Source organism: Typopeltis vanoorti, chromosome 7 (genome assembly GCF_054136105.1).
Source record: "Typopeltis vanoorti isolate ZY-2024b chromosome 7, IOZ_Tvanoo_1.0, whole genome shotgun sequence".
In the NCBI taxonomy this organism is placed as follows: Eukaryota; Metazoa; Arthropoda; class Arachnida; order Uropygi; family Thelyphonidae; genus Typopeltis; species Typopeltis vanoorti.
This window is the reverse complement of record NC_143555.1, coordinates 53278030-53296425: the sequence shown is the minus strand read 5'-3', so window position 1 is coordinate 53296425 and position 18396 is coordinate 53278030. Positions and strand designations below refer to the sequence as shown.

General features: G+C 33.4%; 1 protein-coding gene across 2 annotated transcripts in view; it reads left to right on the top strand.

Moving 5' to 3' along the window:
- Positions 1 to 18396, top strand: part of LOC150104679 (E3 ubiquitin-protein ligase SHPRH) — a 674750-nt gene that overhangs the window by 252138 nt on the left and 404216 nt on the right. For both annotated transcript variants that reach the window (XM_090395874.1, XM_090395873.1), the window contains one exon: positions 14122 to 14430. In XM_090395874.1, the coding sequence (XP_090252000.1) occupies positions 14122 to 14430 (309 nt within the window). The remainder of the gene's footprint in view (positions 1 to 14121; positions 14431 to 18396) is intronic.

Here is an 18396-nt window from a genome sequence, read left to right as displayed (position 1 = left end):
TAATATATTCTGTCAGATACTAAAGTCCTAGTATAAATTTTCCTTGGTTACTTCAACAGTTCCGTATTAGAATAATGATACTTATCACAGACAAATTTTAGTTAACATTAGATATATTTTACAGTACCTTTCTTTCTTGGGTTTTTCATATGGACCTTTACCTTCTTCTGATTGAACTATCTTGATATAACCTCACCGATAATCTGCTTCTCCTACGTTCCTTTTGGAATTGAACTAGACTTACACTGGCTTAACTTTTCGTAACTCCGAACACACTTTGAATCATCTATTTATCGGCTGTGCAGCTCGCCACGTGGACATCGATTTCTTTACAGCTCTCCGTTTTTCGTAGTTGTTACTGAAGTCGAAACACAAAGAATGTGCTTTCTTCTCCTCGACTATATGGCATTCTTCGCTTCTCACATAGGAAATATGGAACCGAAATTCCGCTCACTTTCGTTTCCATGTTGTGACGTGGAGATATAACTCCTATCTCGCCACTCAGGAAAACATCGTGAAATCCCTACGAAAGAGCTCGCGAAGGGCTCTCCTGGAACAGAATCAAAACCAAAACCAAGAAAAAGCCTCGTGGGGGGGGTTTCCAACCCTTTTATACCTGTTCTCCTAACGGCACTTTTTCTAACTTCTTTTCCCTGCCCCCTACTTGTTTTTACTTCACCGACCAATTAGGGTGGCGTTTTTCTGCCAAACGTCATTTGATCGGCGGGCCTGTAACGATGTCTCAATCCGGGAATTGGCCCTGAGCGATAGTCTGTTGTTTTCCCTTGCTAGCCTCTAATTTAATCCCCTTTCCGAAATTTTTCTATGAACTTACTTAATAACTTAATCTCTAGCCTCTCACATACCATCTCTTATGACTAATCCTTTTCTGTCTTATTTGTTTAACTTTTCTCATTTAAATCATATCACAATATTAATATATTCTTTCTTTTGTTAGTTAGTTTAACAAAAACCTTTATTTTTCTTATATATTTTATTGGATGCAAGAATCTTTCTTTTTCTTTTTATTAATTCAACTATTATCTTTTATGCAGGGTTTTTAATTTATTTTATTTATTATTCATGTTACACAATGATAGCTGAGAATTCTATATTCTCAAGATATCAGGGTGTAACACTGTACACACATTTTAACCAGTCTGATTAATTTTTCTGGTATTCCAAATTTCTTTAAGATTTTCCATAAACTTTCTTGATGGATGCTATCGTATGCTTTTTGGAAGTCAATGAAGAGATTATGACTTTCTTTATTGTATTCCCAAGTTTTCTCTAGAATTTATCTCAAGGTATAAAGGTGATCAATGATTGATCGACTTCTTTTGAATCCTGTCTGATATTCTCTGAGCATATGGAATAATTATTTTTAGAATAATATCAGAGAGGATTTTGTAACTAGTTTTTTATTTTCACTTTTTTTTATTTCCTTTTCTGTGGATGGAGATTTTTACTGATTCTTTCCATCTTGGCAGTTTTTCATTTTTCCATATGAGTTTAATTAGTGTGAACAGTTTATTAGTTAATCCTTTTCCTCCATATTAATTTTTTCAGATGTGATTTTATCAAATCCTGCAGCTTTATTATTTTAAGAGTTTTAATGCATGTGTCTATTTCTGAATAATGGCACTTTGACTTCTGGTTCACAAGTAGAATAAATTCTAGGTAGGAATATTACTTTGGGATTTTGGCAGTTTAGTAGCTGTTTAAAATATTCTCTCCACATTTCAGCCATCTGTTTGTCATTTGCAATAATTTATCCTTTATTATAATTAATTATTGCAGTTCTTGATTGATAGCCAGTCTTTAGTTTATTTATACCTTGAAAAAAGTTCCTTGCATTTTTATATGTATTCTCTTTTTCAGTTTTATCAATTAATTCTTTTAGATAATGTCTTTTTATCTTGCCTAATAATTTTGTTTGATTCACTGCTAGCAAATCTGTAGTTTTGATAGTTATTGTTGTCCTGTTGGTTCTGAAGCTTAGCAGCTTTTTTCATATCTATTGCTTCTTTGCATCTATTATTAAACCATTTATTATAGTGTGACATTTTTTTGGAATCCTAAAACTTTTTCAGATGCTCTGTTTATATAACACTTAATTCCATTCCATAGAGTATCAATATTTGCAGTTTCTTCAATGTTATTAAGCTCTGCTTTTATTTCATTAGAGTAATTTAATCTTATATTATTATTTTTCAGATTATCAGTATTGAGTTTAGGATGTTTTTTATTTTTATTGAAATATTTTTGTTAAGTTTTATTTTCATTACTGATCATACCAAATAATGATCTCAATCACAGTAAGCACCTCTAAAACTTCTAACAGTTTGAAAATCTTCTTTCTATTAAAATAAGATCAATCTGATTGTGAGTTATTCTTAGGTGATGTCCAGGTTTGCTTATTATTATTATTATTATTACGTGACGCCTCCAAGGAGTCCAAGGACTCATTGTGAGAGGGCATTTTACCCTACTTCCTTGAAAATACATCTCATATCATCCTCTCTACTGCTTAATTCTCCAACTACGACACTACTACCATCAACAGCATCTATCACCCATCATCACCAACAATAGTATTTTTTTGTCTGTAAATTGCATGTGTTTTGAAGGCCAATTTATCTGCATGCAGGATGACAAACCCAAGTTTCCAGGAGAAAAAACCCTGCTACCACCATATGAGATCGGCTAACTCAACTTCAATTGAAAAAGCACATATAAAGATTCCCCTCGTCATGATGAGAATTGAACCCAGGTCTTTTCCAGTAGAAGGGTGCAATGTTGTAGATGTCTTTCCTCATAAATGTTGTACTACTTATTATCAGGTTCTTGGATATTGCTAAATTTATTAACGTTATGCCATTATCATTTGAGATTTCATGTAGGCTATTATTTCCAATTGTTTGTCCATAGATTTTTTCTCTTCCTACTTTTGCATTAAGGTTTCCTGAAAGTATAATTGTCATTATTTGATATTTCATCAATTATTCCTTCCAGAGTATCATAGAATTCATTGGTATCTTGATTAGTTTCCTCTGTGGGTGCATGTGAATTAATTAAGGTTATTTTGAACTTTTTTGTTAGCAGTCTTATTTTATTGAGTCTTTCATTGATGGCCTCAAAACTTATGAGTGAATCCCATAGCCTTCTTTGTATCATAAATCCTGTTCCTAGTTCATGTCTTCCTGTGATATTTCCACCATATAATAACGAATAATCTCCTGATTTTTGTTCGCCACTATCAGTCCATCTAATTTCCTGAATTGCCTCTATACCCATTTTATATTTTTTTAAGCTCATCACGTAGATTTTGTAGTGCACCTACTCTATATAAGCTTTTGACATTCCACAGTCTAAATTGCAATCCTTTATTCCAAGCCTCAGGTCAAGTTCCATCTTGTACATTCTGATATTGAGACATTTGGTACTTGGTTCCTAACAAGTAAGGTTTTTACAATATAAGGTTGTTTGGCTCATGCCCAATCCCCAACCTTGAGGACCAGGGTTTCTCTCTTAGTCTGGACCCTCACCTTTGACCAGGCTGGCTTGGGAGGCCCTACTGGTAGCATAGCTATCGGTGGCATTGCTCTCAGCCCCCCCCCCCCCCCACAACAAGGTGGAGACACCATCAGGGGGGGGGATGGCAGATGTTAGTAATAATATTAATAATGATGAAATTGTAATATGTCCTCTGAAAGTTGAAGTTCAAAGGGCATATTACAAATTCAGAGCATTACTTGGATGTTGAAAAGCACACTAAGAAGTAAAGATAGAGGAGTTACTATACCTCCTTATATGGCTATGATTCAGCTGCATCTTGACTACTGTATAATGTTTTGCCACCTGATTTTCTTGGGGATCAGGTGGGGGAGAGGATTCAGAGATGAGTAACTAAGTTGGTACCAGGTCTGTGAAATGGTCTGTATGAGGACAGATTGAAGTCTGTGGGCTGTCAAGTTTAGTTGATAGGCAGAAAAGAGGGAACATGATAGAAACTTATAAGTTATTAGAGGAGTTCTATAAGATTGACACAAAGGCGATTTTTCAATACATGACAATTATAGAAAGAACCAGGGATCAATCCTGGAAGTTGCGTAAGAATTTGATTAGTAAGGGTGTGAAGACTAGATTATAGATTCATAGATTTTTTGCTTGAAGGAGTGGTGTATGTCATACACTAATTGCTAGAATTAATGCATGACATTAATTGATATTAGTGAGTCAGTTAGTGTCATAAGGAGAGGTTAGTGTGGTTAGTAAAGGTTGGTATGGATCTCCCACAATGAGTCTTCTGATTCTATGGAGATACCTGTATAATAATAATCATTTCAAATCTGATGAGCTGGATCTTTTCCCTGAGAAGTGATTCACTGTAAATTTAGTAAATTCTTTCTGTGTTATTCTATTTTATTTTATTTTTTTAATGGTGATCTCAAAAAAAACAACAACTTTTCAGATGTTATTGTTACCTAGCATTTTTTATAAACAAAAGGCTGTTGTGTAATTTTGCTACCTTTATACTGTTCTAGTTTCTGTAGAAAACTTAGTTAATTAATCATTTGTTACTGCAAGACTCCCTGGATAACAGCATGATCATTTCAAAATTTCTTTGCATTATGATCTGTAAAATAGAATAAAGCAGTAAGAATTTAGGTGCCAGCAAAACTTTCTCCTTACTGAAATACTTGGATCCCTTTCCTGAGGTGGAAATGGCCCAGTGCTTAAGGTCAGTATTTGCTTCATTGGAAAGCACAGGATTTTCATTATATGATGATCTTTTGTATGCAGGTGCAGGATGCTACTAGATGAAACTTAGATACCTCATTAAATAACAAAAAAAAAAAAAAAAGAGAACAAAGTTGTCTTGGGGATTAACATGGCATTAGTTAATCCAACAATTAAATAACATAGGAAAACACTGCACTACAGAGAGGTTTCACTTAGGAGCTACTTCACATTTACACTGATATGGAACTTTTTGTTGCTAACCAGGTTTGCAACAGAAAGCTTCACAATTTTTACACCTGAAATGGTTATTTGTTTTCTATTCTCAGCGGTTTTACCTACATATATTTATTGAATATCTTGTTAATACTGCATGTATTGTACCCATTTTAAGAAAGATCAGTTTTTATGTAATCATATTCATTTATACAGGTGCCTTTGGCTTCATTGAATAAGGATTTGATCATCATAATCATCATCATTTCCTGATAAATATTCTTTTAAAGCTCTTACTGTGATGGTACTACATAATTAAGTATACATTATTACTAACTTCATATTAATAACTTTTACAGACATTAATTTGCATGTCACAGACTAGTATCATTTTGGTTATTTGCCTGTGGATCCTCTCCACCATTTCCTCCATCCCAAGAAACCTAGGCAACCAAGTGCACCCATGTACAATATTCAGATATGATCATATCAAAGACTTATAACAAAAGATAATAATTTAATTATTCCTGCTTATAATTGTATTTCTTAACAAGCTATCCCTTGAGCTAATTTTCTCAGTTTTTCCATACATTCTTTCAACTTCATCTATGTAATTGATGGAACTGGATTACATTTCTAGACTAGACTTGTGGTGTTTTCATCCCAAAGGCTTTACATGAACTGACAACCATTACACTTTCTCCAAGCTACCAGTCCATTAACATCATCCTATATGATTTTTTTACAGTATTACAGTATCATTTGTTTTCGGTTTATTTATGTATGTGATATGTGGTACTACCAAATGTTTATCCTCACCTTTCATTGATATCTTTGACATTTTAAAGTATCCTTACTAATACATCTATAACAAATACTCTTCTATATCTCTTCTTCCTCCCACATATAACAGATGATAATATTAATAAGAAAAGCCTCATTGACTACATCATTGTTGAATTATCATACTGGTTCAGAATACAAGAGTGTATAAAGGATTTGAAATTGGAAATGACCATTACTTAGTACTAAGCAGGGTAAAAATGAATATCACATTGAAAAGAACTATGTAAGAAAGTTTTAAAAATAATTAAGGTTGAGCAGCTTTTACAGGTAAATTGTAGACTCAACTATATAGACATTATTAATTAATGATAAATGCACGTAAACACATGAAAGATATTTAATTAACCAGATATTTCGGTCTGGAAATGGCAGACCATCCTCAGTGGTATTACAAGAACAGTTATGAAAAATACAAGCTAGAATAATGCTTATAATAAACTAAGTCAACATCTAAACCGTAAATATGAAGCTCTTTCATCTAGACAATCCAAGCCCTTCATAACTCCAGATAATTGGATTGTCAATATATCTGGACGTCCTTTAACTGAAAGCAAAACCTTTATCCTATCAAAAGGACATGATTTTTCTATTGTTCCTAATAGGATACAATATATAGATTTCCTAGTTAACATTGAATGAAATCTCAGTCATCTAACTAGTGATAAAGCTCTTTGCTTTATCACTAGTTAGATGACAAAGAGCATTTAACTAATGCTCTTTGCCTAGAAGTCGCTTCTTCTCTACTTAAGGCCAATCTTCCTCCTTCCAACATATCTCCTTCTGAAATGAAATCTTTACAGTCCTTGAGAAAAAATAATCACCTTATTATCACCAAAGCTGACAAGGGAAAAGCAACTGTACTTATGGAATCAGCAGATTACAGAAGAAAACTTTCTCTTTTGCTTTGAGATTGCTCCACATATCAAGAAATTGATTATAATCTAACCAACAGACAACTAAAGAAATTAAATTCTCTCTTAAATGAAGTCATCAGTTTAGATAAAGACAATTGAAAGACTTAAAACTCATTTTGCAAGACCTCCTAGATTTTATGGTCTTCCAAAGATTCATAAGATTGACTATCCTCTCCGTCCAATAGTAGATTGTATTGATTCTCCTACTTACTGTATAGTCAAATATTTAGCTAAATTATTGAAATCTTACATTGGCAACTCTAATTCTTTTTTAAAGAACTCTTCACATTTCTTAGAAAAATTAAAAAATGTCTCATTGCAACCTACAGATCTTATGGTTAGCTTTGATATAGAATCTTTATATACCAATGTACCTCTCAAGGAAACTTTAAAATTACTTGCTGACATCTTTCCTGAAGACATTATAAAACTGTTCGATTTCGTAATACACTCTTGATATTTCGTATGTCAAAATAAATTTTACAGCCAAGTAGAAGGAATGGCCATGGGAAGTCCTCTTTCTCCTGCTTTAACCAACTTTTATTCAGAACGTTTAGAAAAAGTTCTCTTCTCATCTGTTTTCCCTCAACCATCCTTTTGGGTAAGATATATAGATGACATCTTTACTATTTGGCCACATAGCAAAAACTCTTTACCTTCTTTTTTTTAAACAGTATCAATTCCTTGCATCATCGTATAAAGTTTACTATAGAAATAGAAGAAAACAACCAGTTATCTTTTTTAGACGTTCTCCTCATCCAGTCACCTTCAAATATTCTTACATCTATAGTATACAGGAAACCAACGTTCACAGGTCGTTATATTCTTAAAGAATCAGCCCATCATCCATGTCAAAAAACAGGAATTATAAAATGCCTCATCAGAAGAGCAAAAACTAATTGTTCTACCTTTGATTATCTACAGAAAGAACTTTTTACTATCCAACAACACATAAAACTCAATGGCTTTTCTGAAAAAAAAAAAGTACTCAACATCTTCTCAATTCTTATAATCCTCCACAAAACAACAAAGTTTCAATACGTCGAGTGCCAATTCCTTATATCTCTGGTATTTCAGAACCTATCACAAGAATTTTAAGGAAATATGATTTAACAGCTTCTTATTCACCTATTAACAAATTGTCTTCTCATTTTCCTTCTCCTAAAGACAAACACTCAACTTTATCTCTTCCTGGAGTTTATCAAATTCCGTGCAACTGTGATCTCTCCTATTTTGGACAGACTGGATGTTCTCTTGAAAAAAGAATCCAAGAACATCAATCCTCCATTCTTCACAACAAACCTGAAAAGTCTGGATTGGCTCAGCATGGGATTGAAACTGACCACAACATCCTTTGGTCCAAGACTTGCCTCTTACATAGATCCCATTATAGGTTTGAACGTTTGTTCAAGGAAAGCGTGGAGCCCTTGCTCCATCCTCCCAACCTGAATCGTAATGAGTATATATCTATATCAAAAATCTGGGAAAGTCTAATCAAGATTACTCATTAATTTTTTTTTTTAATCATGTCTCTGCTTCAAAATATTCCATTTTATACTTAGTGATATAACATCACGCGGCTTGTTCTATTTTAAATGATCTATTGTTAATATTCTAGCTTGTATTTTTTATAACTGTTCTTGTAATACCACTAAGGATGGTCTGCTATTTCCAAACTGAAATATCTGGTTAATTAAATATCTTTCTTGTGTTTACGTGCATTTATCATTCAGTCTTATGTCACAAGTATCCTTAAAACAGCAAATTATTGAATTAAAAAATGAAACAGTTGAAAATAAGAGCCAAACGTTGAAGTCTCAGTGGCAAACTCTACATTAGTTGATTCAACTAATGTCTACAAAGGAAAAATAAGAACATTATTGATGACACAAGAAGTTAAAGCAGAAGTCATGAAAAAAGACGAAAGCATACCAAAAGTTCCTAGCAAATAAGTCAGCAGATGGCCTAAAAGAATATCGAGAAAAATGAAAGAGCTAAGTTGTGTGTAAAAGTAGCTAAACAAAAGTCATGGAAAGAGCTTGCTAAGAGTATGGAAAATAAATATCAGGAAGGTGGTAAAATGTTCTACATGCAAATTGAAAAAGCTTAGAAATGGAGGATAGAGTACTGCAAAGGGAATCAAAGATGATAAAAGTGACATGAAAATAGAAGATAAGGATATTCTAGATGTCTCGAGTAATTACTTTGAAAGACTGTTAAATGAACCAAGCAATGGCAGAACTGTACTAGAAAATTTCAAGAGGAATGCAAACAGGAGTACATATTAATAATTGAGGTAGAAAAAACCATCAAAAACTTGAAATGTGGAATATTCCACCAGAAAATTCCACCAAGGATATTCCACCAGAAATGCTTAAGTATGGAGGTATAAAAATTTTGCAGTGACTATACTGCAAAATTTCTGACCTGGGCCTGGTCAGTAGGTCGAATTCCCAGTGAATGGAGTAGAGCTCTCATAGTACTCCTCTATTTTTTTTTTTTTTTTTAAAGGAATAAAGCTGAAAATGTGAGAATTACTTAGGAATTTCTCCACTTAGTATTCCAGGTAAGAATTATGCAAGCATACTTGAAAAGAGATTGAGAAAGATTGTGGAATAGAAACTTGGAGAAGAACAAGCTAGATTCAGTCCAAACAGATGTTGTCAAGATTTCACTTTAAGACAAACAGTTGAGAAATCGTGGGAATATGACAAGGATCTGTACTTAAAATTTGTATATCTGGAAAAGGTCTACAAATTTTAAATACTCTGTATAATGTTCCATTCATCTCATTGTAGTGTTTTTTCAAAAACACTACAATGAGATGAATGGAACATTATACGGAGCAATAAAATGTCTATATTTAATCTATCATTCATCAGTTAGAATTGAAGGAAATACAGGAAGAGATGGTTTGATATAAAACCAGGGGTAAGACAAGGATGTGCATCATCTCCAATCTTATTCATTATCTATATGGATCACAAGTTGCATTAGGACTGATATTAGAATTGGAGATGTCGAACTTAGCTCTCTGCTTTATGCAGATGATGTTGTACTCCTAAACAGATCTAGTGCAAGTATCCAGGATTCTCCAACTAAATTGAATAACAGCTGTAATAAATTTGGCATGAAAAATCAGCAATAATAAAACCAAAACTATAAAAATAGGCAGGCACATAGAAAATTTCAGCTGCATTCCGAATGGAGATCCTATGGAACCAGTAAAATATTTCAGCTATTTAGGTAGTTCTAGTGAAGATGGCAGGTTAAATCTGGAAATAGATTTAACCTGCCATCTATGTTACAGATTAAATCTATAGGACAGACAGCTGAATAAATTTATATGGAATAAGAGAGAAATTAGCCAAAAAACACGAAACTAGCAATATACAAAGACAGTGTTCAAACCAGTTTTAAGTTATGGATCTGAGAGTTGGGTTAGAAATACAGCACTTGATCAAAGACTAGAGACCACAGATGTGAGGGTTCTGAGAAAAATTAGGGGAATGAACCAATGGCATCAATGGCAGAATCATATTAAAAATGAAGATAATAGAAAGGAACTTGACATTGTCAGCAGAGATAATCTAAAGTGGTGTGGCCACTTAAATAGAATGGGTAAAGAAAGGTTAGTAAAACAGGTGTTTGATGTCAAGATGGCAAGAAAAAGACCTGGAGGAAGACCAAGGTCTTGGTGGATTGATTCAGTCAGAAGTCCCCTAAAAGCATGAAATGTTAGATATGACACTATTAGACTGCTCACAAGTAATAGATTGATTTTGGAGGAAAATTTGTTCATCTTCTTCTTTGAGTATCATCTCCTATCAGTGGTCGCCAACTACCTTGGCAAAGTTTGAGCAATTCTCAGCCACTCTGAACAGTCTCTCAGAGCTGATGCAAATCCACTATCTGATGTCTGACAACCAATATTTTCTTTGTCTTCCTTTTCTTCTTCCATTTATCTCCCCTTTTATAATCAATTGAAGTATCTTATCTTTTTTCAAGATATGCTTTTTCTTCTCTTTAGGGTATCTTAAAGTTCATGTGATTTCCCTATTTGTTCTAGTACTTCTTGATTGGATGTTTTTGCTGTCCATGGGATTTTTAACATTCGTCTATATAATAATTTCTGAAAGGCTTCACGTTTTTTATCGATGTTGTATTGAAGGTCCAAGTTTATTATTAATTATTATTATTATTATTTGATACCTCCAGGAAGTCCAAGGACTCATTGAGGGGAGGGCACCTACTCTGCAGCTCGCTGTCTCACCACTCAATCCACCAACAAGTAACCACAACTACACCAATGCCAATTACCAGTGATGGTTGGCATCTACTGCCGACCACCACTGGTATTTTCACAGACAATCACAAACATCCATGCCCATAGTGGGATTCGAACCCACAGCCTTTTGGCTGGAGAGGATACACTATCCACTCGGCCAACCAGGCTGGCTAAAAATGAAGACCACTCTGCCTGCCAGGGATTGAACCCAGGACGTTCCGCATGTTAAGCGGAATGTGATAACCACTACACCACAAGCACTTGCAGCATAGTTTCTGCACCATACAGTAGTACAGCTCATACATAGCATACCATGCATACTCTAAGCTCTAAATTTAAGTTGCGGTTACACAGTGTTGATTTTATCAAACAAACATTTTTTTTTGCTATTTCAATTCTAACTTTGAATTCCATTTCTGGATTGCATTCTTCATTTAACTATCATCTGAGATATTTAAATTTTGTCACTCTTTCTATTTGTTTCCTGTTTAAAGAAAGTGCTGAATTAAGAATTGATTTCTTGCTTATGACCATGAATTTAGTTTTGGTGATATTTATTCTTAATCCCATTTTTTCACTCTCTTTGTTCACTAGTTCAAGAAGATTTTGAAGATCCTTGAATATTACCAGCCAAGAGAGCATATCGGATGTTATTGATGATTTTACCATTTACATTAATCCCTTCTTCTCTTCTATTTAAGATTTTTTGAAATATTACTTCTAAGTATATGTTCAAAAGGAGAGGTGACAGCACACACACCCCTGTCTTACTCCTCATTTGATGTTAATGGAGTCTGTAATAATGTCATCAACTTGAACAGATGCCTTTTGGTTCCAATATAAGTTTTCGATGTCCAGATGTCTTTACCATCTAATCCAAATTCTTTTTAATAATTCAATCATTTTAGTATGTTGGACTTTGTCAAATGCTTTCTCGAAGTCGATGAAGCAAATGAATACTTCCTTGTTTTAGTCAGTACATTTTTAGAATAAGATTTGAGAACAGAAAAGAGCCTCTCTTGTTCCCAAACCATTTCTGAAGCTGAATTAAAAGAAAATGTCATGGTATCACTGATGGTGTCTTCACATTTACTGTATATTCTTTTTGAATTATTTTCAGAAACATTTTGAGAACATGACTCATTAGATTGATCATTCTGTAGTCATTACAAGTTTTCGATGCCATTTGCTTTTTTAGGTAGCATGATGAAGGTCGATTGTAACTAGTTCTTTTGGGTGAGATATATAGACGACATCTTTTCAGTATGGCCTCATAACAGAGATTCCTTACCTTCCTTTTTTAGCCAGAATCAATTCCTTACATCCTCATATTAAGTTTACCATGGAGATTGAAAAAAGACAACAATAAAAAGACAACAATTTATCCTTTTTAGATGTCCTTGACATCTAAAAGGGATAAATTTAGACATCCTCATCTGTTCACCTTCAGATGAACGGATGAGGAGGAAGGAATGATTCTATGCTCCTATGTGACTAATACTTCCCTGGTTTAGTCAGTACAATTTTAGAATAAGATTAGAAACAGAAAAGAGCCTCTCTTGTTCCCAAACCACTTCTGAAGCTGAATTAAAAGAAAATTTCATGGTATCACTGATGGTGTCTTCACATTTACTGTATATTCTTTTTGAATTATTTTCAGAAACATTTTGAGAATGTGACTCATTAGATTGATCATTCTATAGTCATTAAAAGTTTTCGATGCTATTTACTTTTTTAGGTAGCATGATGAAGGTCGACTGTAACCAGTCCTGAGGGATTATGCCTGTATCATAGATCTTATTAAATAGCTTTACTAATATAGTAATGTTGTCACCTTCTAATAACTTTGCTATTTCTGCTGGTATTCTATCAGGGCATTTACCATTTTCGCTGAGGTCAGCACATATTCTACCTCTGATCTTAGAATGCATGGACCTTCCATCTGTTCATAAGTATTTTCTGTGTTTTGTCTGCTATCAGTAAAGAGTTATACATATTTCACCCATTCTTATATTTTATCATCCTTTTTTTTGGATATTATTTCTCCCTTTTTTTGTTTCGAAGGATACATAGTTGTTTTTTCTTAAATATACCTGACGTATCTTTCAGTTTTTTGTGTAGATTAAAACTGTCATGCTTTTCTTGAAGAAATTCTATTTCTTTATATTTTTCGTTCATCCAGATTTCTTTTACTTCTTTGATCTTGGCTTTAATAATTTTCTGAACGTCTTTATATTTTGTTGGACTATGATTTTTATACGATCTGCATTGATCTACGAGAGAAAGAATTTCATCAGTTATCCCATCTTTATTTTTTACTGCTCTATTAGGACACAAAGTATTGGCACATTTCTCTACGAAGATAGATTTTAAATTGCCCCATGATTTATCAACCCTCATGATGTCATCATTCTTGATAAGTGCTATCTCTTGATTCAAATTTTGACCCGTTTTTTTTTTTTTTTAATCTCTAGGTTTTTTAACTTTCCTAGATCAAACCTTTTTTTGTTGACATTCCTTAAGTTTTCAGACTAAGTTTTGCATCTAATTATAAAGATATTGCATCTAATTATAATCTACTGTCACCAGTAGATTATAATTAGATGCAATATCTTTACCCATAGGTGTTTGTACTCTTTATGGAACTTTGAAATAATCATTGATTAATTAGCAAATAATCAATTTGGTCTGATTATATTTGTATTATTATCCCGTGGTGATCACAGGATAATTTCATATCTGGAAATAGATGATGATTATTATTAATATCATTTTTTTATGTGATAATGCAAATATTCTAAAAATCAGAAAAGCATAAAAAAAACATCCTTATTCAAAAATGTTTTTCAAGGATGTTTTTTTTTAGGTTACTATTCAGTCAAAGAGAGCAAGAGAGAGAGAGCACTGGTTGTTGAAATTTTCACTTTTCATCATTGCTTATATCATCACACCAACCAAGCAAGCAGTAAAGAGACAGAAACAACACTCATTCGTTATACACCCAAGCATGTTCTGGATAAATTTATTTATTTATTTTGGACATAAAAGTGTATGTGTGTGTGTGTCCCCGTATCTCAAATTTTTTAAAATAATTTTTTTTTTTTTTAATTTTAGGTGGGAACTTCTCAGATATCACAAGATATTGTATTCCAGAGGAATACAGATGACACATCATGTCTTTCAGAGGATATCATTCCTAAGAAAAAAAAAAGATATACTGATTCAGGTGGCAGTTTCATTTCTGATACACAGAACGAGTATTTTGAGTGTATATGTGGAGGTACAGAGAGCAGGTATGACAGAAGAGAAAGGATTCAGTGTGAAAATTGTGGATTATGGCAACATGCAGAATGTGTCCATTATGACCAACATGATGCTTCAAAACAGTATTTTTGCCCACACTGTTGGGTACAGCCAACTACGGTGAGCTAAAGAAACTGTGTATTTTGGTTATAATAGGTATATATATAATATATATATATATATATATATATAAAATCAGGGCTTGAAAAATTTTGTGCTGCCCCACCAGTCAGGCAAATATCTCACTCATCAGATGTTAACCTGGGTGTACTCTACAACAGTCACCAATATTCGTAGTCATGTGTTTATTCCTAGATCTGGTGAATTTATCAGCTTTTTGCTAATCCTGTGGTTAATTTTAACCTCGTAAACTATCAGCATTAAAGCAGATATGCTTACTACATATGTATTTAGCATGTTTATCAGTGTGAAGAAAAAATTCATGCATTTTATAAATAATACACAAACAATTATTATTTTTTTATTAATAATACCATTCTTTGCTAAAATGTCAAAATTTCTTCTCTGCATTTATAAGTAAATGTTGAAAATTTTCAATATCATAAAAACTCTCAATAAAATAAAACTCTTAGGACTCTACACATAACTACATCTAATAATTACAATTCAGAAGTGCACTTCTGAATTCAGATTGGCTCTGAAACATTGTTGGATGGACAGGGCCAGTGATGCCATACGACATGGCAGCAACTTAGAAAACAGTCAAAAGATGTTTAGGTTAGGTTCAATATAATGAAATATTTTAGGAAAATGAATACTTATTTTTCATCTTTCCAAGTTTTAATATCCACTGTTAATGGCAAATTCTGCATATTCCATCACTATGTACCAAATAAGCTATTTACTACTGTCTGCTACAAATCTATTTTGGGTTACTGTTTCTCAGCTACATTGTGGCATGATTGGAGCACTCTTATAAGATGAAATGATGCATGCCTCCTCCTATACTCTCATTGGTTGTATTAAATTACAACAAAATCAGTGATAACACTGGCCAACAAAAAAAAAATGTTTTTCTGCTGATTATGATCTAACACTTGCTTTTTACTAATTTGGGTGCGCTGATTTCAAATATCAAACCCATTTTTCTCTATCACGTCAGGTTTTTCCTCTATGGCATTTTCTTTTTGCTAATTTGTAAGTTTTTGAGAGTTTTAAGGAGGCAGTACTATTTAGAGGATCAAAAAAATCGATTTTTTAATATTATTTTCTGAAAGTATGTACTTTTAAAAATCTGTTCCTAACTTTTTATCAAGAAATTCAAAAAATTCCCGAAGATATAGCCTATTATTCAAAGCGGTGTGCAGATCAGAATCGGAGCGCTCACTGCTCTCGGTTGTTAGTAAACGAATAAATGCGTAAGAACCTGCAATGGCACGTACTGGTGCTTTGAATGCGAGAGAGGCCGATAACTGACCTAATACATTTAGGTGATGAAAAGTAGGCGATGACAACTGCTAAAACAAATGAATGCTATATGCATCATAACGGACAAAGAACGATCGAAATCAGTCAATCGTTAATCGATCGTGGAAGTATGATGAGTGCTTATAATGTTTCAGTAAAGTCTCTGGTTTTTTTTTTGTCTTGTTAATTGCATGTTAGTCGGCAGTGAAGAAAATACATCATGTCTACTACTCGAAATTGTGTCAATAGTGTAGATTCCTTCTGCTACATTTGTGGCAGCTTTACTGTTCCCAGTCAAAGGACAAATATCACTGATTTCATTAAGAAAGTGTACTTTGCATACTTTGATGTAAAAATTGCAGATCAGGACAGTCATGTGCTCCAAATAAAGTGTGTAAGTCGTGTAGAAAATTTATGACATTGGAGCAAGGGAAAACGAGATATTTGAATATTAAAATATTTGAATGCGAGAGAGAGGCCGGTAATTATCGACCTCTCTCGCATTCAAAGCGCCAGTATGAGCTGTTGCAGGTTCTTATGCATTTGTTCGTTTACTAACAAGCGAGAGCGGTGAGCGCTCCAATTCTGATCTGCGCACCGCTTTGAATAATAGGCTATATCTTCGGGAAATTTTTGAATTTCTTGATAAAAAGTTAGGAACAGATTTTTAAAAGTACATACTTTCAGAAAATAATATTAAAAAATCGATTTTTTTGATCCTCTAAATAGTACTGCCTCCTTAAAACTATCAAAAACTTACAAATTAGAAAAAAGAAAATGCCATAGAGGAAAAACCTGACGTGATAGAGAAAAATGGGTTTGATATTTGAAATCAGCACACCCAAATTAGTAAAAAACAAGTCTCATATAAAAGTCAACAAAAATTGTGTTGGACTGTGTAATCAACAAAACAGGTATTAGTAATGACATGAATCCAGGGAAATGATTTAGACTGCATTAATACAGTTTTATAGAACAGAACTGGTATTACATAAGTTAAACTGATGATTAAACCGAAACAACTTTTTTTTTTTTTTTTTTTACTTCTCAACTAAAAATTTTCACTCGCCATGGGTGAACAGACATGCACATTTTATAAGGTGAAGAGCAGATGCATGAAGAATATAAGACACATGCCAGGAGAGTGACTAGTAAGGAAGGCGAAACTGGAATATAAGAAAAAATTGGCCCTTAGATCCAAGGAAAATCCTTGGGAATTTATTAGCTATGTGGCCAGTAGGAGGAGAAATGACTGTGGAAGAATGACATTGTGGGATAAAAATGGGAATAGAATGACTGATACAGAGGACATAGTGGAATTGTTCAATGAACACTTTATTGGAGTATTTCATCCTGGAGGAATCAATTTGAATACTAGAGGGATAGGGCAGGTTCGAGGTTTAGAGGTGCAGGAGGAGAGTGTGTTCCACATACTGAGTACTTTGGATGTTAGTAAAGCTGTGGGACTGGATGGTATTTCACCATGAGTTTATAACTTTTCTTTGCAGCCATTTCAAAGTTTCTTTATCCTTTGGAACCCAGGAGACCAAACCTGCACACAGTAGTTCAGGTGCGATCGTATCAAGCCTTGTAAAGAGGCAAAATGACTTCCATATCCTTACACGACAATGTTAGTTTCAACATTGCAATTATCCTCTGAGTATTTGCAATTTTTGATATGTGACCCTTGAACTTCCTATCCACCATGACTCAAAGATCTCTAGCCTCATTAGTTACTTCAAGTATAATCTTACCAAAATAATATGCTGTTGAATATCTCATCATGCCAAAGTGCATAACCTTACCCTACTGACATTAAATTGATAGGTATTATTGTTTGTCCACACTTAAAGCCTATTCAAATCACCCTGTAAATTAAATGCTGTATATCTATAGCATCCCTGCCTATCTTTCCATCATTAGCAAACAATTGAAGATGTCCTGTTAGGCTTTGTCCAATTTCATTAATATATAGATTAAACAACAATGGTCCAAGGAGTAAGTAATCCCTGGTGCTACTGGTCACCTTAAATTTAGCAGATTCACATTCCTGTATACCACTCTTGATACCTGTTCATCAGCTCCTTACTTATCCAAACCAATAGTTTATATTGGCCAACCAGGTTTGCCAGCCTGGTTGGCCGAGTGGTTAGCATATCCGCTCTCCAGCCAAAAGGCTGCAGGTTCGAATCCCACCATAGGCATGGATGTTTGTGATTGCTTGTGAAAAATTGACTAATTCTTCTAATTGACTAACCTTGTTATTATTATTTATTGATAACTTATGAATTTTCACACTTTACTTCCTCTTAGTTTTGGCCTTATTTTTCTTTTCTTAGTTCCTGTTTATGTTTTACTTCTTTCTCTAACTTCCTGGTTGATTTTTGAATAATTCCTTTTAATTTAGAAATTTCTTATATTACTTTTTCTTCATTTATGTTATCAATATAAAGGTTCTCATTTCTGGGTTCCATGTTGTCATTATCCTTTACTTTGATGCTGCTCTGTTGCTTTAAAAACTATCTTAATTTAACAGTATCTAAAAATATATTAGCAAATGTATTAAATACAATAAAATCAGTAAAAACCACAATAATTTAGTAAAAATACCCTAACAGATCTATAAAACACATTAATAAATATAAAAAAATTGTCTAT